Below are 22,111 nucleotides of genomic sequence, written 5' to 3'. Positions count from 1 at the left end.
TCCAGGATGTCAGCCAACTGACCCTTGGAGTCACATTTTTTGGTCTGGGGCTTGGGAGTGACTTTCCAATGAGTCAGGAACCGCAGGCATATCCCTCTCTTCATTAGTCCAAGGTGCGGTAGGTGCAGCCTAGCAGTCAGTGCAGCTGCTCCGGTCAGGTCCTGGGGTAGCAGGGCAGCCCTTCTTCTGTCCTTTCTCCAGTTCCATTGTGATCTGAGGTTTAGGGTCAGGGATGCCAGACAGTGCCCTGGAGCGATGAGGCGGTCACTCCAATGGTCTACCAGGATACCTCTTGCCCGGTGTTTACTTTTGGCTATGTGTGGCATTTAGCAATCTCAGGGGGAACTATTCTGCCCACTTTCAAGATATCTGAATCCATCTTTGGATGTTGGGAGCTTGATAGCCCACCCTAGAGGTCTGGCTACCTGTGAGCTACATGCCCATGGGAAAACCAGATTGGCCACTGGATTCCCCTCTGTCTTCCCATCGCCAGCCTGCCAGCTTGAACAAAGGGTCAGCCCTACAAGCCCTACATGAGTGTGATCTCTATTTCACCGCCTAAGGCAGCTTACCCCTTTGAAGCTTGTCTTGTGGGCCATTATGCTGTGTGGCGTCCTGCAAAGGGGATGTGAAACCTCCCGCTGGAGCAGACGTCCATCGTTCCTGGGCCTGGGAGGTGTTCCCACTACTCCCCAGGAGGGCAGAATGCTATCTGGAGTCCAGCAACTGTGCAAGGAACTGGACAAATTAGGCAACAGAGCGGCACTTTTTAAAAGTTGCCTTACTTTAAAAGTGACAATACATTTGACTTAGGCATGAAGTCACGTTTAAAGCGCGGATTGATTTGATTTCTTTAAATACCCATTTTGATAGTCCCATGCAGAAGTTATCTGGACTGAGCGGTCTACCGGAAACTCTGTGTTAACCAATGGGTCTAATACCTTTTCCACAGCCAAGATGACAATTTGGAAGTCTTGCTGGTAGGACGCTTTGAAAGTACATGTCCTACTTACTCATATACAGTTCCCTGCACATGGGGTCTATGGGCCGTCCTAGGGAGACTTACGTATACTGTTAAGGGAAGTTAGGGCTTTGCCATTGGTGAAATTTCAAAGTTGAACTAGCAGTTTTGAAACTGCTCGTCCAGGCTACAGTGGCAGGCTACGAGCCAGTTTCCTCTGTGTCAGAAACAGGGTGGCACGATTAACTTACATGCCCTGGGTACCACTGGTATCCTATACTAAGGACTTATAAGTAAGTCAGCTTCCGCCAATTGGGGGGTAGCTAATTCAATATGCTCTTGTGTAATGGGTTAGCATGCTGGCACTGAGGTCTGGTTAGCAGGCCTCAGTGCACTCTCAGAGTTGGAAAAATATCAGTATCAGTCTAAAGGTTTGGGAGCGATCACCCAAACAGAGGCATTTCCGTACAAGTACACTGCGTCCTGCCCTGGAGCTTTCTAGCACCTACCCTAGGGGTGACATATGTATTAAAAAGGAAGGTGTAGGCTTAGCAAAAGTTTTATTGTGCCAAGTCGAAATGGCAGTTTAAAACTGCACACACAGACTGCAATGGCAGGCCTAAGACATGTTTTAAAGACTATTTAACTGGGTAGCACAATAAGTGCTGCAGGCCCACTAAAAGCATTTAACAGGACCTGCGCATATAATGTACCATGGTACCAGGAACTTCCAAGTATACTAAATTAGTAAATTAAATGTGCCAATTTGGTGTAAGTCAATGTTACCACATTTTAAGGAATTACCACGTGCACCTTAGCTCTGGGAAGCAGTGGTTAAGTTCACAGAGTCTTAGGGCCAACAAAAACAAGACCGACAAAAATGAAGGATTAAGGCTAAAAAGTTTGGGGGGGAAGACTACCCTGAGGATGACATGTCTAACAGTAACCATAAACAATTTCTGCACAACATGTTGTCTCTATTCCCTTTCAAATGCCAACGGGTATTTACCTGGAACATTTAAAACAAGTAAAGATCACGGTTATATGTCTATCTGGATAGGGGCAAACACTTTTTGCACTCAATCCCAATACCACCCTTCAAGCAGCGGCGACTTGTACCTTTTTAAAGTGATGGAGCTAGTAAAGTTCCCCACCACTTCACAAAAAAAAAAACCCTCCCTCAAAAACCCAAACGTAAACCACCAATCTACCCTGAAGCCCAAATAACCCTACAACAAAAAACACTACACGTAAATGCGCTACAGACTTACAAGCACTACACATGTACATAACCTTACACACATGCATTACACAAACATTACACACTTTAAAAAAGGCACTTACCCACGAGCTGCACGTCCTCCGTGCGCTTCTGCTCTCCGATGCCGGAAGAGCTCCCCTAACCAATCCAGGCATTACTCTCATGCTGTTAACCAGCATGAAAGAAGCACCAGGATTGAATGGAGCATCCTGGATTGACGCTCCTTCAGGCCCTGAAGGCCTGTATCCGATCTCCACCCAGCTGTCTTAGACAGCTGAGTGGAGAGATTTAAACTGCGCAGGTTACTTTGGCCGGCGCAAAGCAGCCGGCCAACATGACATGCGCTCTTTGGAGCGTCCCTGCCAGGGACTGCTCCTGTCATCTGCTGCCAGAGCAGAGTCAGTGCTCTGTTGCCGGCAGCAGAGAAGCAGAGAACATGCCCCGCATGTTTCTGTGCTGGAGCGCACTGCGGAGGAAAAAATAAAATGGCAATGAAATCTTTTCATTGCCATCCTATTTGTTCCTGTGCAGCTCGCAGCAGGCTGGGGGCACCGTCGAGAAGAAACCGTCGAGAAGAAACCGCCACTGCCTTCAAGCAGCGCTTAATGTATAAAACATTAAGTGCCAGGGCACAAGGTATTTCACAGATGTCGATTGCAGCTGGCAGCACTCAACTGTAGATTTAGGAGCTAGTTTTATCATTTATAAATTATAATGAATAGCTAAATGTTTCTCCAACGAATTCTGCTTACAGGTAAACACACAGGGCGACTGTGTGGGAGATTCTAATAAATACATGCTGGTAAATAAGTGCAGTGCTGAACCTGGCAAACACTGGCACAAACTAAGCACTGCCTTCAAGGCAGAAATTGACCATCAGTCAAGTTTCTGCCTACAGGGGCACTGGGAGATTGGAGACTCTTTCTCATCTGTTCAAGCTCCCATTCTGTTCCAAATACAAGGACAATTAATTCATTTTGTCTGAGCAGCACCCTATCAGAGAAGCAGGTGTCCAAGTCGAAAGGAGCTCAGCGTTATACATTCCCATCTTCCCTGCCACACAGCAGCCCAACAAGGGAAAACAATGATTTAATCTGTGTTATTACTTTTCAAGTTTGCCCAGAGATAAACTGAGAAATTGTGTTTTTAGGACAAATGAGCCATTTGCTTTTGGGGCAGGTAAGAGTAGCCTACAACATTGCTGGGAAGGGTCAGACTTGCTTGACACAAAATGAAAATATTGGAATATTTAATGAACACTCATTCAGAACCTCTGGCTTTTTAGCTCATTCAAATAATTAAAGAGCTGTAAAATGCATTAGTCACCTGCCAGGTGCCAATAGCTGGGTTCTGTGTTAAAATGGTACTAATGATGTAAACCGTTTCCCATACAGTATCGAATGTGTTGGAATAGAAAAAATAGTGCAATAATAGAATTGCAGAATATGCCACATAATACGGCATCTTCTTTCTGTCCGCAAACTTTAGTCAATCACTCCGCACAATGTGATCCTCCCCCACATTTACCCTCTAAATTACAGAGATTCGAGCCCGTATTCATCAGATTTCAAACAAAAACCACTTAAGTATGTGCATTAAATACTTCAGCTATTTCACCAACATTACAGCCTGAAACTTATTGGCTACATAAGGATCTCTGCAAAGATGCTTTAATCCCCTGTGCTATCTTAGAAAGCAGTTACTGCTGTCTAACAATGTGTGCCCTGGCACCAGCTCTGCCTCAGCTAAAGTGAGAGGTGTCGTTTGTAAGCAGCACATCCAGCTGCCAAATTTCTGTATTAAAAGTCAGTCACCCACTTTACGATTCTCAGTGGGCCCCACCTCTTCCTAGAGTTTGGGTGTGCGCGCTACATGATGCTACCGCAGCACAGCCGCGACTACATTAGGTGGAAACACTGAGTAACCGGACGTTGCCTATTTGCCCGGGTCTTTCCAAAGAAGTCCCTAGGAGGCCGTCCTCTACGAGGGGGTGTGTGCAGGGGGTGTGTATAAAGTTGCCGTACTATTTAGATAGGGCTGGGAGAGCACACTCGGCTGCCGCACGGAGGGGTGATTCCTGGCACTCAGACACACGGACATCTCGGCACTGTCTGCAGCACAATGGCGCAAGGTACGGCGTCCCGCAGAGGGATAAAATACCTGTAACTTTTAGAGGCTTCGCTCTAGACATTCCTCTGCCGTGGGCGCACCTAACCAGGCGCCCGAAACATTAGCGTGCGCAAAAGATTAATGTATTTCATTCTTTGATAACGCTATCAGAAAACACTGCTTAGTTACATGGACCCATATAGCTTGGAAATTCCTTGCAATGAAAAAGTGTATGTTTGATGTTTTTATGCTTTTGTTTAGAATTATCTCTTGCACATTTTTCGGCATTATTTGTTTAGAGGAATTACTTTTGTGCCAGAAAGGGCGAGAGTTTTCAGCTGCGCATTCATTGAGTAGAATTTACTTTTAAGAGCGACGCATCGCTCCATTAAGGAAAATCATGGGGTGCGTGTGTGCTATAACGGGGGACTGCGTTCTGATTCGCTCTGACGTCTCCAGGACCTGAATTTTTCGAGACACGGGATTTTCTTGGTCACAAACTATTGTGATCTAAATGTCCTGTTTGTCCCTAGTAAGTGAATCAAAACTACAGCTCCCAGAATGCATAAGTCCGGTTGTCTGATAAAGTACAGAACTGAAGACCATGGTCCTGCCGACACAGAGCCTAGCGCAGTCTTAACCCGATTAAATATCCAGGTAAAGACGTGGGGTACAAAATAGTTTTTATATAGTTATTCAAATGGTTAAACAACCAAGGAAGGGTTTAGAGTTTTCTAGCACTATGGGCCCTATTAGGGACCGGTATATTGTTAGAGTGTTGTACCAAGATCTACATCAGTGCCACTGGAATTATGCGGCAGTGGGAGACCAACTTTTACAGCAAGACTGGCAGAATTATTTGACAAGAAATTGCAAATTATGAGACCTAACATGGCACAATCTGTAGAAGTATGATATTGTTATTTTATCATTTTAACAGGTATTGGCCCTGCTGGTGCAAAGTTTAAAACTTTAATACCAGTTTACCAGGCGCAATTAGCGATCCACAGCTGAAAGGTAACCCGTCAACCTTTGCAAGGGCTCTTCCGCTGTGTAGAGCTAACCTTTCTGTATAGTGACTTTTGATACGTTTAAGCTAGAAACAATGTTTGTTTTGTCAAATCTGCTATTTATGCAGCGGATAAGAGCTGGAAAACGCCGCAGCCACAGAAGAACTTAATACAATCCGCTTTTTTTTGCCTCCGTGACTTGTAGTCATGATTTTGTTTTAAGAAAAACAAAAATACAATTATTAATAACATTTTTAGTGCTGCATGCCACACCTGCTATTTCTAAATACCAGGTGTTATTTTTATCCAATTTAAGAGTGCCCAGTTACCTTCCCATCACCGCACTTATCAGCGACGAAAGTTCAACTCAATGAATCATCTTTCCGGCTTAAAAAAGTCCCAGATTACAGTGAGTAAAACAACTAGGCTTAGTACTCACATGTCAGGGGCAACTTGAGAGTTATGAAAAGCTAAAACTGAATTATTTGTTGCCACGTTCAGTTGTGGGTATTATATGACTACCTAAGTCAGGGATATTTAATTCAGCGGCCTCTGCTGTTCAGCAGCTGAATCTCAGAACCTTTTGGCCAGCAGGCAATCCTCTACAGCAGCCGCTGAACCCTTTGAACTATCCTCTTGTTTACATCGACCCCAAGTACTTTGGCTTAAACTGCGACGTGTTTCTGACTGCAGTCCCTTTTGAACTAACCCACGAGTCCAAACCCCTGTGGAACTCCAGACCTGGTATTGTCGAAACGTTTGCAATTGGTCGATTTTATACTGGGTTAATGGGGTGTTTTGCAACTAGCTGATGTGAAGTACTACAGGGGACTAAAAATGACGTGTTTTATAAAGGGCTTTCAACTATGACATTCTGGCTTCACAGCCCGACTATTCATAGGTGCTTTTCATCTACACATCAGTGATGCACATGTTATCGACTTTGGAAGGATGAGTATCTGATGTGCCCTGCTTCGAACTCGCAAGTGCAGGCTGCACAAGGATCTTAACAGCAGATGATTAAACCTGCTGGGCTATGTCATTGATTTAAGAGTTAGCACTGTAAGAGGGAGGGGTCCACATTTGCCTGTAGTTTAAATATTAAACAGCCTTTTTATTATCGTCTGGTTTGACAGCGCAGCTATCGCCAGACAATTTTGTTTTCTCTGGCCTAAGCTGCATGGGTGTGGCTTGATAGTGCAACTGTCACTTGACCATTTTAGCCTAAACCAATGTTATTCTACATTTATTTGCTTCCACTCAAATATCTATCTATCATCATGCTAGTTACTTGTAATGCTTCACATTACCATGCAGCAATCATTTAAAGCCAGACTTATTGGCATTGTCAATGCTTATTAGCCTTCAAAGCCCAAAAGCTGGTTAGAAGGGAATGCCTGCCTACTGTGGCTTTCTCCTACCGCACCGGATGCTTCTGTTGATGGGAGATGAGTGTGTATGTGGGGGAGGATGCGGAGATCGGGGCGGGGCGATGTCAAGACTCTCAGTTCCACGGTACAGAAGGCAAGTCAGGCCTGGGGCTGGAGTTTCTGGTTTATTTTTAGGCTGCTTCTGCAGGGTCTAAATCCCGCGGAAACATACCTTTCAAACTCTCAGATTCGGTGCTCAGACACATGCAGATCAAGCCACTGTTTGTAAAAAACGGCTCCATAAGGGACCAGAGGAAAACATCCTGGGATAAAAGCAACACGTTGGGTTTGTTCTAGCTGCAGCAAACCCATTTGAAACCGAGAATTTACAAACATCAGCGACACAATTGACAAGTAGAGCTCCTCCCAAATTGTTCCTTCATCTTGACTTTGCTTCACAGGCGTGAGTTTAATTGAATGTACTCCTGTGTTTACTGCGAAGAGCCACTTTTATGGACCACCTTTAAATAAACAAGCATTGGCAAAGCTAAAATGTCTGGCAAACATGAAAATAAAGGCGTGACCCAGAAGCCCAGGCACATCAGTTCTGGCTCTGAAGTGCACCCTTCTTTAAAGGCAGCTGGGCGCATGAGATCAGCCGGAATGTTGTCCCTCCCAGTGGAAGATATCCACTAGATTTAGCGGGCTGACCCACTGCCGAACGCTTATGCTCTGGATACCAGAACTAAAATGTGAATGGAACTTGAACAGACAATGGATGAAGAGGACTAACCAAAATTCCCGGGATACATGTATGTTTATTATGAATTGTTTGAAACATAAGTCATGCAAGAGCTCAAACTGACTCTAGACCAGACCCAAACATTTAGTCATTTCCTGCTCTGTCGCACTCTGATCCCATTCAACGCATTTAAATGGAAGTTCCCCCTGGGCTGGCGTTTTCAGTGCAAGGGGCATTATGGGGCAAAGGTTCAGGGTGGATGTGGCAGTGTCCCCACTACTTTTAGAGGGTGGGGTCATCCGCCCCTTAGCCTGAGGCCATTGGAGGCTGGCCTTGTTCTTGTACGGCCACCTTGACATCTGTTCACATTTTCAAAGTGTTAGACATCACACAGGCATGAAACTAGTCACACACTATTCCATTGGCGGCACCCTCACTAGTAGTGGGTCAGTAGGTATGTTATCCATGGGTTTCCTAACTACTCACCGTTAACCCTTCCATTTATGAGGTGTGAGCATGAGGTTTTTGTGGTTAGCAGCTGGTTAAAGAACCCCAGCCGGAACCAAACTTATTAACAGTAAATAGCTAACTCTTTAAAAACAAAAAAAGCATACCGGGTTCTATGTATTTTTTTAAATATAAAACAGTTTACCAATGTGTTTAATAAGTTTCATGTATCGATGTTGTCACTTTCAGTCATTGCCAGGCTCAATTACAAATTCATATATGGATAATAAAGATTATTTTTAAAAAAAAGGTAACACTCAAAATCAGGGTGTTTTTCACATTGGTGTGAGAGTATGGTATTTTTTTTTTGTACAACACCCATGCAGCCAGGGGGCCACTTCAGATACTTGTAGACCTCTTCCACTGTAGCATGTTTGACTGTATCCCAGACAATCACCTACATCTTCATAGGTCATCACTGATCTCAACATGACCAGTTACAAGTATAAACGACATAATATTAACTGTACATCGATTCTTAATCAATATCTGCATTCATCAATATACATTTACCAACCAGCTTTTTTCTTCTCCATTTTTCACACCATGCAAATGATTACATGTACTAAAAGTCATTGCTTAAGATTTAAATGTAAACTCAAGTATTGTTTGCAAAATTCACTGTTGTAGTTTCACAGAGAAAAAGTCCACGTATATTTATGTTTGGGTTCAATATACAATTGTACATTAAGGGGGTCATTCCGACCTTGGGGCAGAAACCGCCATGCGGCCGCCAATGCGGCCGCACTCACGCAGCCCCCATTCCGACATTCCCGCTGGGCCGGCGGGAATGAGGCCGCAACACAGGAGCCGGCTCCTAATGGAGCCGGCGGAGTTGCGGCCGTGCGACGGGTGCAGTTGCACCCGTCGCGCTTTTCACTGTCTGCTATGCAGACAGTGAAAATCTGGCCGGGGCCCCTGCACCCCTTACCGCCAGCCTCTTCCTGGCGGTGCAAACCTGCAGAAACAGGCTGGCGGTAAGGGGGTTATCCCCGCCGGGGCATAAACGGCGGGAAACCGCCGGCCCCGGCGGTGCGACCGCAGCGGTACCGCCGCAGTCAGAATAGGGAAAAAAGCACCGCCAGCCTGTTGGCGGTGCTTTGGTCATTTTTGCCCTGGCGGTCTCGGACCACCAGGGTCAGAATGACCCCCAAAGTAACTTAATCTTATGTTTCATACATAATAAGCATGAACTACACAATGACCCTGTTGCGCCTCGAGTGAGGGATATTATACGCATGTCACAGCACTTCCTGTGCTATCATATCCTGTTTTATCACTGTATGTGTTGTCCTGGACAATTGCACATGTTGCACATGCTAATTAGTTTTGTAATATTTTAGGACCTTTGCCCTGCTCATAATGATGCAAATAGTAATAACCTGTTTTATATAGGGCTGATTACCAGGCTTCCACCCTTTCTAAGCATGAAAAATAACAGTCTTTATTAAGACTCAATTAATGGCAATCAATTTAGGAACTCGGAAGGATGTAACATTGGAAAGGTTTCAACAGTAAAATCTGGAGGGCTGTGTTGTACTGTGACTGCTTGCCCTGTTTTAATGTTCTGGCTTGGCAGTGCAGCTTTCGACAGACATGTGTGAGAAACATCAGGAGAGGAGGTTTAGCTTGGCCCACAGGTTGGGAGCCAGGAGTATATATTTTAATTGGGCAGAAGTTGAGTGCTCCCACAAAAAAGTACTTGCCCTCCACACAGCTACGATCGTTTTGTTTATTTTTCCAGCCGGTTGAGCTTGAACTTTAAGGTGCACTCACATGCCATTGTAAAGTTATTAAAGTTTTTTAGATAACGAAATAAGTTGTGGCGTTTTTCTCAGGAAGCAGCACAGATAGGAGGAGGCAGTCATTAACATCCATGGATTTTTAGGTCTGGCGACAGTGCATTCAAAAGCCAGACCTACTGACATTGTCAATGCTTGTTTTTCCATTTGGCACATCAGTGTTTGATTGGTCAGGGTGGTTCAAACAATTTGTTGCAGAAGACGATAGAACAACAACTCTGTGTCCTGACTGCAAATCTGGAAACTGACTATTAGGAGCAGGCTTTAATCAGTAGTGGGGAACTGATCTTCAAAGGAACGTAGCATTGCTCTGGGGAGGGGGGGCTTTCTATAGATGTTTGTTTTTAAGGTAGCCGGTAAAGAAGCTACAAATACTACTAACGTGAGCAGCCACATTGATTCCTGTATGGGAAGGTTCTACCCAAACACAACGATGATGGTGTAGCTACCGGAGAAATAATGCTTCTAGGCATTTTCCCATTGGCACACTATGAGTAAAACACTTTCATCCATCAGGCCCACAAATCAAAGTCCTTAGGGTTTTCATAGAGCCACCTATGGAAGGGCACAGAAAGGGCACAGAAATGTGCATTAAACACTGTAGACCAACCTTATATAGGTATTAGAATCCCCCTGAAGCCCCAAGTTGAGTCACGCCAGGATGAAATAAAGATCCCCTGCAGAAAAGGACCCGCTTTCTGGTACTCTCCTCTGGCAAAACTGAAAGCAATTAAAGACTTGCTCCCCCCAGAAAGGCAGTGAAAACGGAGCTATCATGACAGTTCTGTGGTCCTTCCATTGATGTAACTCTACTGAGTATTAAGGTCTGAGCTATCTGTTATGTTGGTTGCTTGTCTAGTGCTTACTGCAACTCCGAGGCCTCCACAAAGCGCTTGGAGAGGAAAGGATGAAGGAGCCCGGTGAAAAGAAAAAAGAGCCCCAAACCCAGGACCTGTGGTTAGAGTTATGGTGCTTAATCAGGCTGACAGAATTCCCTAATGAGTTCAATGTTCGCGCTAAAACATTCTCGATCACAAGTTCGCCTTTCCTCAGCATTTCATCCTTCCAAAGGTCAGTAACTCTAGAACTGTTAAATATGATAACAGTAAAACTTACTTTTACAACATGTAGAAAAGGTGTTGTATGAAACACAGCATGTACAAATTGTTATTAAACGCAGAATAATGGGAGGCCAACCTCCGGCGTCAGGTCGTTTGGAAAGAGAAGCAGGCGCAGAGAAGGCCTGGTGAGGGAGGTGTAAAAAGTGAGAAAAGGGGACGTTTCTGCGCTTTAGATCTTCAGCAGCTTCGCACTCTACGAAATCTTAAAAAATAAATAAATGTCTGTTAAAGGTTCTACGTTAAGCCTGTTAACATCCGCTAAATGTATCCAAATAGTGAGTTTGTTGTTAGCTCGCGGCTGTGCACTGTGCCCAAGGAGCTGTTTCGAATGAATGCACAGCTGTCAGACTAAAACAAATATTTACCTCAGTCCCTCCCAGGTTTCAGGACTCACTTTTCAGAAAACATCACAAAGAAGAGTCTTTCAGGCATCCTGGGTGGGTCTGGCTAAACTCGCAGGGATTACTGGATGTGCTGCCCTTCCCTGGGGTGACGCTGGTACATGCCCTCTGGGCCGGTTTTCAAGAACATAGCGGCAGCCATGTTTGTTTTACAAAGAGCTGTGAGAGGGAGAGGTCAGTTCCGCCAGAGCCTGAGGCCGGAGTGAATCAACTGTGGCAACATTAGGTGAGGTCACAGAGCAAGTACAACGGGGGCTCAAGCGGTTTCTTCAGAGGAGCTCGCAATGGTGGCCTGACCATGCCCATTGGTTCTCTGACGGCCACGAGGGAGGGACTGCAACCAAACTCATCTGTGTCAAAAATGTTCAAAACAGCCCAACATGGCAGAAGGGCGCGATTAGCCTACATGGAAAGCAGTTGCAAAGCCAGAGTGTCATGGGCCCTAGTGCAAGGAAGGAACTAGACCCAATGGCTGTTGTTTGAATTTTAAAATTTAGGAAAAAATCAAGTTTCAGTGGACCCCTCAAGCCTCCTGGCCCGGTGACGTTCAACCCGCTGCACCAATTCGGCCCTGGTGGTTATGGCTCGTTTTATTGGACCAGTGAAAGCGACCTACCTCTACTGACTGGAGCTTGCATACAACACAGGGGGGTCAGAATGTTGCACTCACAGTACTTTTTATTCTATATTCTCAGAAGGGGCTTGTATGGGAATGTGATTGCAAAGCATAGCAAATCTGTCTTTCAAGAAGGGCATCAGTTTTGTTTCCTTGTGCACAGAGAGCACTCCTACATGCGTATGCTCTGTTCCCTGCTTTTGTGCTTTCTGTCACAGCTCTATGGTTCCTATCTTTCTCAGAGAAAAATAGAGGCCGTTTGTTCATGTTTTAAGATTCTTCAAAGGCTCAGACATGATGCTTAAATAGCACATTATACAAAATTGTCTTTTTCTCTTTTTATTAAAGTGACTTTGCTGGTTTGGTTAAAATCAACAATCCGACGTGGATCATCAAGACATTTCTTTCATTTTTAAAAGTTGAGAGGAGGAAAAAATATGTTTAGCAAGTTTCATACTTTTTGTACCAACTGTGATATTAAAATACATTCATGCTGGTAAAAAAACAAACAAGTGGAAACTCCACTCCTGCCTTCACTGTTGTCAGATTTCAAAACCCTTCCTAAGCCCAAAGTTGTACTAGCTCAAAACCAAACCAAAGTTGTAACTCTCGAATAATGCAATCATAGTCTTAGGAGCTATTTTTAAGCAATTAATCTAATTACTATTCAAGGTAAATAAGTAGACCTCTCGGTGCTTGAATAACTAACTGCATTTTACATTTTAAACATGTAAATGTAGAGAAGAACAAACGGTTACTCGCTTCTCTCAATATGATGCAGGTTGGATATTCTTCTATGGCTGGGTAACAGGAAGGTAAGGGCACTTGAGCATGTGCATGTGGGGCAGTGGTATGAGGGTAAGAGTGATAGAGAAGGAAGGTCTAGGCCACAGGACAGGATTGTAGAGACAGTGAGGTTTAAGGGGGTTTAAACCACAGGGCAGGAGGATGTAAGCCATGGGGCAAGAGGGTGTAGGTCAAGAGGCAGTGGGCTACATGGCAAGGGACAAAAATATAGGGTAAGTGGGGACATCAGGGTGCAATCTATGGAGTAGGAGGTTAGGGGCACTGGGGATAGGAAAGTATAAGGCACGGGTCAGTGAGGTCCATGCCATGAGGCTGGAGGCTGCAAGATTGGCAAAGGGTGCCAGGAACTGTACCAGACTCTGTCACTGTCTCTGACACTTCCAAATACTAAACAGCAGAGAGGCCCTACCACAGTCCCTCCTACTGCAGTATCCAACAAGAGTGGATGGTATATGTCTCCTGAAGTCTCCAAGCAGCAATGTATGTTGTGTGTGTGTACATGACCACCACCCTAACTTCACAAATGCTTAAGAAAACTATGATTTGGAGGCAGGTTTTGACTTTGGTCAAAATACATTTAAGAGATAAGCAAGCCCCTTAAGAATGTCAGATGCATATATCTGAATGAGTAATTGCACTAAAAGGGATTTAAATAGTACAGTTTGTTTTTTGGGACTCATCCAGTTTTGGGTGTCAGAGAGCATTACACGCACACATTATACAGAGACAATGAATCATCCAAGTGTTTAAATCAATGACTATGAGGTATACTGATGTTGGTGTCGCATATCATTCATACTGGTAGAGCTTTTAAGTTAAACATTCTCAGGTTGGAGGAACACAAAGTTAGGATTTAAAATATAACAGGATTTTTTTGGGTTGTTTGTACTAATGAGATGTTATTACTTCACAAGGAGCCCTTTCAGCAACCTTAGAGTAACAACCGATTAAGGGAAAGAATAAGGTTCTTGTTGTCTCTTACTAAGATACTATTGTAAGTGGAATGTTGTAGGATGGCTCTAAGCTCGGAATACCTAGAGCGCTCTAAGGCTGAAGTGACAGTTGCCTGGAGCCTCTGAGTGGGTGAGACGCTTCTACTTTTGGCTTAACTTAATAAAGACTATATGAAACAATCTAGTTCTTGAGAGATTGCAACTTTATATCGGCAACGAGCGCGGACACCCAGCAGCAGTGAACCTTTTTGATGTCTGACCGCTTCATTGGATAGAGGAACGATGAGCGCGGACACCCACCGGCAGTGAACCCTTTGTGTCTGATAGCTTCATTGGATAGAGGAAATGTCTCAACACTTTTGAGAAAAAAGAGGAAACTTTAACCAATTAAGGTCCTTTGGTTGTGGCTGAAACGTGTGTTTCTGCGTCAAGTGCACTTCAGAACGAGTTGTCTCAACAATCTCAGGTACTTGTGTTACATGTTTGGGGACTGTGGTAATAGATATTGAGGCACGCGTTTTACTTTATGATTCCTTGTCAGCGTCTCGTACAAGAGTAAGTAAACAAACAATTTTTAGACTGTAGAGCTGCTAACTAAAGCAAATTTGTGAGTTGCTTCATTTCAAGGGAGCAACAGTTTATTTCTTGATGGTTTGGCAACTCACAGTGCCTTTGTTGCTGTTAGGTGTATTAACGCTCTCACGACTCACCACCCTTTGTTGCTGTCAAGTGTAGATTCCGCGTGGCTTCCAACATTTAACCCCATGCTTGCTTCATTCAGCTCTTCTGGTGAAATCTCCATGCTACCGGCATGCACGGAAGTTGATCAGTGATGCGCACACTCTCTCCAATGAGGGGCCCCAGCATTACAGGCATCACAAACATACGTGCTTGACATCGAAGCTGTCAGTGATGCTAAGACAGGCTCCTAATCTTCATGCCGCACTTACAAGTGCATGGGGGTCACGCTAGGATCCCAGTGTGACATTTCAAGATAAGGGTGCACTCCACCACACCCCACACATTTTCTGCATAGAATCAGTGAATGCATACTTTCCGGATCTTCAATATTGAACTGAGCGTATAGAAGTTGAGGCAAGCGATCTGGTTGTAGTGATTATAAAAGTTTAAATTGTGACTGGTATTTATATATATTTAAAACAGGTAAGGAAATTTAATTTTAAAGGTATTAGCAGTTTGGAATATATATACAGTATATACAGGGAGTGCAGAATTATTAGGCAAATGAGTATTTTGACCACATCATCCTCTTTATGCATGTTGTCTGACTCCAAGCTGTATAGGCTCAAAAGCCTACTACCAATTAAGCATATTAGGTGATGTGCATCTCTGTAATGAGAAGGGGTGTGGTCTAATGACATCAACACCCTATATCAGGTGTGCATAATTATTAGGCAACTTCCTTTCCTTTGGCAAAATGGGTCAAAAGAAGGACTTGACAGGCTCAGAAAAGTCAAAAATAGTGAGATATCTTGCAGAGGGATGCAGCACTCTTAAAATTGCAAAGCTTCTGAAGCGTGATCATCAAACAATCAAGCGTTTCATTCAAAATAGTCAACAGGGTCGCAAGAAGCGTGTGGAAAAACCAAGGCGCAAAATAACTGCCCATGAACTGAGAAAAGTCAAGCGTGCAGCTGCCACGATGCCACTTGCCACCAGTTTGGCCATATTTCAGAGCTGCAACATCACTGGAGTGCCCAAAAGCACAAGGTGTGCAATACTCAGAGACATGGCCAAGGTAAGAAAGGCTGAAAGACGACCACCACTGAACAAGACACACAAGCTGAAACGTCAAGACTGGGCCAAGAAATATCTCAAGACTGATTTTTCTAAGGTTTTATGGACTGATGAAATGAGAGTGAGTCTTGATGGGCCAGATGGATGGGCCCGTGGCTGGATTGGTAAAGGGCAGAGAGCTCCAGTCCGACTCAGACGCCAGCAAGGTGGAGGTGGAGTACTGGTTTGGGCTGGTATCATCAAAGATGAGCTTGTGGGGCCTTTTCGGGTTGAGGATGGAGTCAAGCTCAACTCCCAGTCCTACTGCCAGTTCCTGGAAGACACCTTCTTCAAGCAGTGGTACAGGAAGAAGTCTGCATCCTTCAAGAAAAACATGATTTTCATGCAGGACAATGCTCCATCACACGCGCCCAAGTACTCCACAGCGTGGCTGGCAAGAAAGGGTATAAAAGAAGGAAATCTAATGACATGGCCTCCTTGTTCACCTGATCTGAACCCCATTGAGAACCTGTGGTCCATCATCAAATGTGAGATTTACAAGGAGGGAAAACAGTACACCTCTCTGAACAGTGTCTGGGAGGCTGTGGTTGCTGCTGCACGCAATGTTGATGGTGAACAGATCACAACACTGACAGAATCCATGGATGGCAGGCTTTTGAGTGTCCTTGCAAAGAAAGGTGGCTATATTGGTCACGGATTTGTTTTTGTTTTGTTTTTGAATGTCAGAAATGTATATTTGTGAATGTTGAGATGTTATATTGGTTTCACTGGTAATAATAAATAATTGAAATGGGTATATATTTTTTTTTGTTAAGTTGCCTAATAATTATGCACAGTAATAGTCACCTGCACACACAGATATCCCCCTAACATAGCTAAAACTAAAAACAAACTAAAAACTACTTCCAAAAATATTCAGCTTTGATATTAATGAGTTTTTTGGGTTCATTGAGAACATGGTTGTTGTTCAATAATAAAATTAATCCTCAAAAATACAACTTGCCTAATAATTCTGCACTCCCTGTATGTATATATATATATATATATATATATGTGTGTGTGTGTGTATATATATATATATGTTTTATTACTATATAAATTATACATACAGTAATTGTTATTTAAACATGCAAAGTATTCCAGCTCTTTTTTATTTTTATTTTTTATTTTTACTTCCCCCGGGGATCCACCTATAAAATGGTATAAGTGGAAGAAAGTGTTCTTACATTATGCACATGTATGTGGGTATCTTTTAAGTGCAGAAAGAAAGACTTCATTACTAATGCTCTGTTTAGGTTCTGAAGGTCAAGAAGTCTTTGAACATTTGCCCTAGTTAAGTGGAGATGAGTGTGACAATCTCAATGAATTTGAGATATGTTTAACCAAACTTGATAAGCATTACCTACCAACAGTAAGTACAATTTTAGAACGTTATCAGGTTGGTAAGGGTATTCAGAGACCCCAAGAATCAGTAGAAACCTATGTCTCCAACATACATAGACTAGGAGCATCATGCAAGTTTGACAATTCAACAGGAGCGCATTTGCGATCAGTTTATGCTTGGTTGTAACGTTGAGAAAATAAAGGATGAACTGTGGCAGAAGGATAACCCTAACTTAGATGAATTATTTGTTGTTGCAAAATGAATTGAACATTCCCTTGCATGTGTAGATATTCTTAAGAATGAAGAGCACACTGAACAATGTGGTAAAGTGTTACTAAGACTAATTTTTACAAGGTTGTCACCGAGGAGAATAACAATAATAAGAACGTTGTGCATGATGAAAAGAAATTAGTAGGCAAAGTCAGATGTTTTCGCTGTGGTGTCTGGGACATATTTCTAATAGCAGGAGGTGCCCTGCTCTGTCAGCCAAAAGTGGGACATTTTGGGAAAAATTGCAGAACTTCTCATGGGAAGTCTCCTGTGAAATAAATTAAACTATATGATGAGGATGAATATGAGTATGATGATGTCCATTTTGGGGAAGATGTGCTTCAAGTTGATTCCTGCAAGAGAGAGGGCCCCATAGATACAGTAATTGTACAGGATCATTCAGTTTAGATGCAATTTGATTCAGGAGTAAGCATTACTCTGATTTCAAAGAATGTCTACTTGAATAACTTGTTGGGAAAAGATAAATTGTTCAAACCTGATATCAAACTATTAGCCTATGGTGATAAGATGATGTACTAGTCTTTGGGTCATCTAAGGAAGAGCGTGATGATAGGGTATGGCAACTACTTACCAGATTTAGAAATAGAGGTTTGACATTAAGAGAGAATGAATGTTGCTTCAACCTTTCTGAGATTGACTATTTTGGACATAAGCTTACCTAAGGACCTAAGGATCTATTAGTGAAGTGTATATTAGATCTCCCTTTGCCCAAAAGCAGATATGATCTTGTCACTTCTTTGGGATGGCAGAATATTACAACAAATTTTTACCCAGATTAGCTAGTCCTACTCACACCATGAGAGAACTATTGAAAAAGAGAATGAAATTTAAATGGTGATAGTTGTGAAAATGAGTTCCATGATATCAAAAACGTATTAAGTGATGCACCTTTGTAGAAATGTTTTGATAACAACAGATTATCCATTTTGGTCACTAATTCAAGTAATAGGGTCTCGAAGCAGTTTTGAAACTAATGAAAGATGGACAGGAGAAAACTATTATGTTCCTATCTAGAGCCCTTGTAGGAGCCGAGAAACATTAATCGATTATTGAAAAGGAGGCTCTATGCATATACTGGGCAGTAAAAAAACTCAAGAAATTTCTGTGGGGTAATTCGTTTCTAATCAGGTCTGATCATAAGCCACTTAAGGATGTGTTTATAAAGGAAGGTCTGGATGCTATTTCCTCACACATTTGTAAATGGGTAATAGCTTTGCAAGATTATGAGTTTAAAGTAGAGTATATTCCTGGTACCGAGAATAGAGTTGAGACTGCTTGTCATGTCTTGTCTCTGATCAGCCAGCTCAGGCAGGGGTTTGAAAACAATGGGGTGGAAGATCCCTCTGACTTAGAGGACTATAGGGTGTGTGAGGTTACAGATGGCATGATCAAGGAAGAAGATTGGAAAATGTCAATGTCAAATGATGTCATTTTACAGGAGGTTATCAAAAGACTGCTGGAAGGCTGGTTTAAAATAAATAAAACTGAAGAGATTAAAAATGTTGGGAATATACGAGATGAACTGTCTTTCAGAAATGAATTACTCTGGAGGGGTACTAAACTAGTGTCACTAGTGAACTCAAGCCAAACAATTATAAACCTAGGTCACCAAGGGATCTCCAAATCTAAGGAACGTATTAGGTCACATTTTTGGTGGCCTGGCATGGATGTCCAAGTAGAAAGGAGTGTGAGGGATTGTTTTGGGTGTGTCTCGAGTGATAAGGCCTGTAAGCTAAGAGTCCAGCCTATAGTGTTGAAAGAATTGCCAGTGAGGCATGACAAGAAGTGGTATTGGATATCTTTGGTCCTGTAACTTGCAGGTCTGGTCAGTTCTATGTGCAGGTTCTAGTTGACCTCTATTCCAGGTGGCCGGAAATTCACATAACGTAGTCCATTGAGACGAAAAACGTGATTGAGTTTCTGGATGAGGTATTTTGTAGGGAAGGTTTACCTGAAAGTTTAAAAATTAGTAATACACTGTTCCAACCATGCAAAAACAGAAAGAGGTGGCCGGGGTCCTAAATTCTAGGAGCAAGAGGCCTCACACACCCATAGGGTGTCATGCTTCATCATAGGCACTGCTCCTCGTCAGACCGGCGCTGCAATGTCTGACGGGCACCACCCCTGATGGGGGGCTCTTTGCCGGAGATCTTTTTATATGGTGGTGCAGTGACCCCAAAGGTGACTGAAGTGTCAGTGGAGATCAGAAAAGAATATGGTTTAAAATTGACTCTCAAAACCGCCACTGAGACAGTAGATTTTATTGGACCAGATGGACGGTCAGGGCCAAGGTTAAAAATAAAGTCAGAAGAGTGAATCAAGAAATTTAAGATCAATCACTCTTATAGTGAAAAAATATATATCAAAGAGAGGAGTCTGGGAATTCTCCAAAGTCTACCCTCTCATGGGTCAACATGTTTCGCATCCTGGTGGTCCAAACGGATCCAGTGATGCTTCATCAGGACCTTATGTGACTATGTGTATCTCCTAAATAATAAGGGCCACATATATTTCAAAACAAGGTATACAAGTTACTGTAGGCCAGCAAATAGCTTGGCGGAGTAACAATCACTTACATGAATATGGAACCAATAGTTCCTAACTCGTGCCCATCCTAAATTTGAAGACGAGCATCCTAGGAATACACAGACCAATGGTCCAGCGCTAAATGACGTTTTGTCCAGGTGCACTGGCCAGGTGGTAACCTACCCCGGTCCGTGGTTCCCGAAAAGGTTTACCTGAAAGTTTGTTGACTGTCAATGGAGTTCAATTAATCTCTAAAGAAATGGAGAGGGTTTTAGACAACAATGGTATCAAACACAAAAGATGCTCTCTTTATCATCCAGAAACCAAAGGAAAGGTAGAGAGATTTGATAGGGTATTGAAAGAAACCATTCAAATAGCGAGAGTAAAAAAACAGAGACTGGAAATTAGGAATTTTGGAGAGAGTGAAATTATATAGATTAACTCCTCATTCCATCACAGGGAAAATACCTTTTGAGTTATTTAGGGGGCGCAAACCTGTAATTCTGCTGTGCCCTGGGTGGATGAGAAATGAAAGTGTAGGGGATGTTGCGAGGGATGCCCCTGTGTTAGATGGTTGGTGGTCTTCACAAAACGAAAAGTTAAAGAACTTTGATTTGAGACATGCAACATCCCCAACCTAAGTTAAAATTGGGGATATGGTGAGAATAACATTTCTTCATAAAATAGGGTTTAATAGATTATCAGGACCTCTTAAAATAAAATAAAGTAATTACATTGTTTCATAATGCTGTCAAACTGAGTGACAATCCTATTCAAAAATTGAGCAGGGTGGCATTAGTGCCTCCCAATAAAGACATTACATGTGCTGGGGAGTCTAAGCTCAGTGTTTCACAACCAAGGACATGTGGTTATGTGACATCTAGACTAAGTGTTTCACAACCAAGGAGAAGTGGAGCTGTGACATCTAGACCAAAACATTTGTGTGATTTTGTTTGAACCTCAAGTATCCACTTCATTGCCTTTGTTACTGTCAAGTGTAAATTTATTTTATGTATCTCTCTATGATCTTCTCCACATTTTAAAGTATTTCTTAATTTTGAATAGAATTTAGATTTCAATTGGTTATTGATTTGTTTTATCTATTGGAGGGAATGTGTGGTATCTCGTATCTTATTAAGATATCATTGTAAGTGGGATGTAATATAGTTCTAAGATTGGAATACTGAGAGCATTCGAAGATTGAAGTGTCAGTTGCCTGGAGCCTCTAAGTGGGTGAGACATTTCTACTTTGGCTTAACTCAATAAAGACTATATGGAACCACCTACTTCTGGAGAGATTGCATCTTTACAGTTCTAAACCTGTGACTTGTAATTTTCTTGCAGCTCTTTGGTGCGGTTTTGTGGCTTATTATGCTATATGGCCAGGTACTGCCAAGGCCTCCCGCAACAAACTCTGACACCACCTCCAAGGATACCCCACACAAATCTTAGAATGTTTTGCACTTAACCACACACTTTTGGGTTTAGGGGTTGTGAATCCCTGGCCATATTTTTATTGTATTTTTATTGACAAAAAACACATAAATCAGTCAAAAACCATTAAAAGTATACTTAGTAACTCCATCACATTTACATAATATTTACAGCATTTCATATGCTTAGCCTTAACAGAGTACATTAACATCCGAAACCCTAAGTCTGACTATAACAGTTCGTTCCTGTGTATCCCAATGTTTGTGACTGTAAATGAGATCATGACTGTTTGGCTAGTACACCCAGTCCCTACCCCACCTCCTGCAGTGAGGCTCAGGGGTAGGATCTCCATAGGGGATTCCTATCCCTTCTCAAACCCATTTATGGGTATACCTTGTGGAGGGGGGCCCACCTGCCAGCCAAAAAACCTACCTCTGGCACCCCTGTTTCCCCCCCCAAGGGCCAGTGCTCACTTCAGGCCTTTGCCCATGTACAGTTGGTTGGCCCTAAAGGCCAGATGCCAGCGACCACTCGCAACTCTCCTCGCCCCTGGATGTGGTCGTCACTTCAAAGCCAGCACCCATTGGAGGGTCCAATTACCTAGCAGTACTTCTCAGGTAAGAAAAGGTACCTAATTGTCCATCCCCCGTCATGATCTCACTCTGCCACCATCCCAATACATTTAAATACGACAATCTATACAAACCACGTTCACAGCAAATCCTACCACCTCTCAAAAGAGAACCTTTCAAAAGGCACAGAATACAGCCGATATAAGGTCAGGAGCCACATATGGCAAGTGATCACACTGCATTTCAAGAGTAGACGACTGCCAAATTTGTATCTGTTGGGCTGTGGAGGATGTTCTGAACACGGCCAGCGAGCAAGAGCAAGAGATCCGCTCGCCGACCGCACCCGCTTTATAAAGGTGGGCCCTACCTCGTCATTGTTGAGCCTGGCCCCGGAATACACGCGTAAAACGGGACAGGCCAGATATAAAAGTGAGAGTAAAGTCTTTAGTCCTTCTTTTATGTCGACCTGTCCCGGTTTTTGCTCCT

At 43.1% G+C, this 22,111-nt stretch overlaps 1 protein-coding gene across 1 annotated transcript in view; it reads left to right on the top strand.

The window, feature by feature from the left end:
* Positions 1–4,263: 4,263 nt before the first annotated feature.
* TGM2 (transglutaminase 2) overlaps positions 4,264–22,111 on the top strand; it is a 157,285-nt gene continuing 139,437 nt past the window's right edge. Inside the window, exon 1 of the mRNA XM_069243740.1 lies at positions 4,264–4,353. Within this exon, the coding sequence (XP_069099841.1) occupies positions 4,344–4,353 (10 nt within the window). The 5' untranslated portion in view covers positions 4,264–4,343. The remainder of the gene's footprint in view (positions 4,354–22,111) is intronic.

This window comes from Pleurodeles waltl, chromosome 7 (assembly GCF_031143425.1).
Source record: "Pleurodeles waltl isolate 20211129_DDA chromosome 7, aPleWal1.hap1.20221129, whole genome shotgun sequence".
NCBI classification, from domain to species: Eukaryota; Metazoa; Chordata; class Amphibia; order Caudata; family Salamandridae; genus Pleurodeles; species Pleurodeles waltl.
The sequence above is the reverse complement of the archived record's forward strand: the minus strand, read 5'-3'. Positions and strand labels throughout refer to the sequence as shown.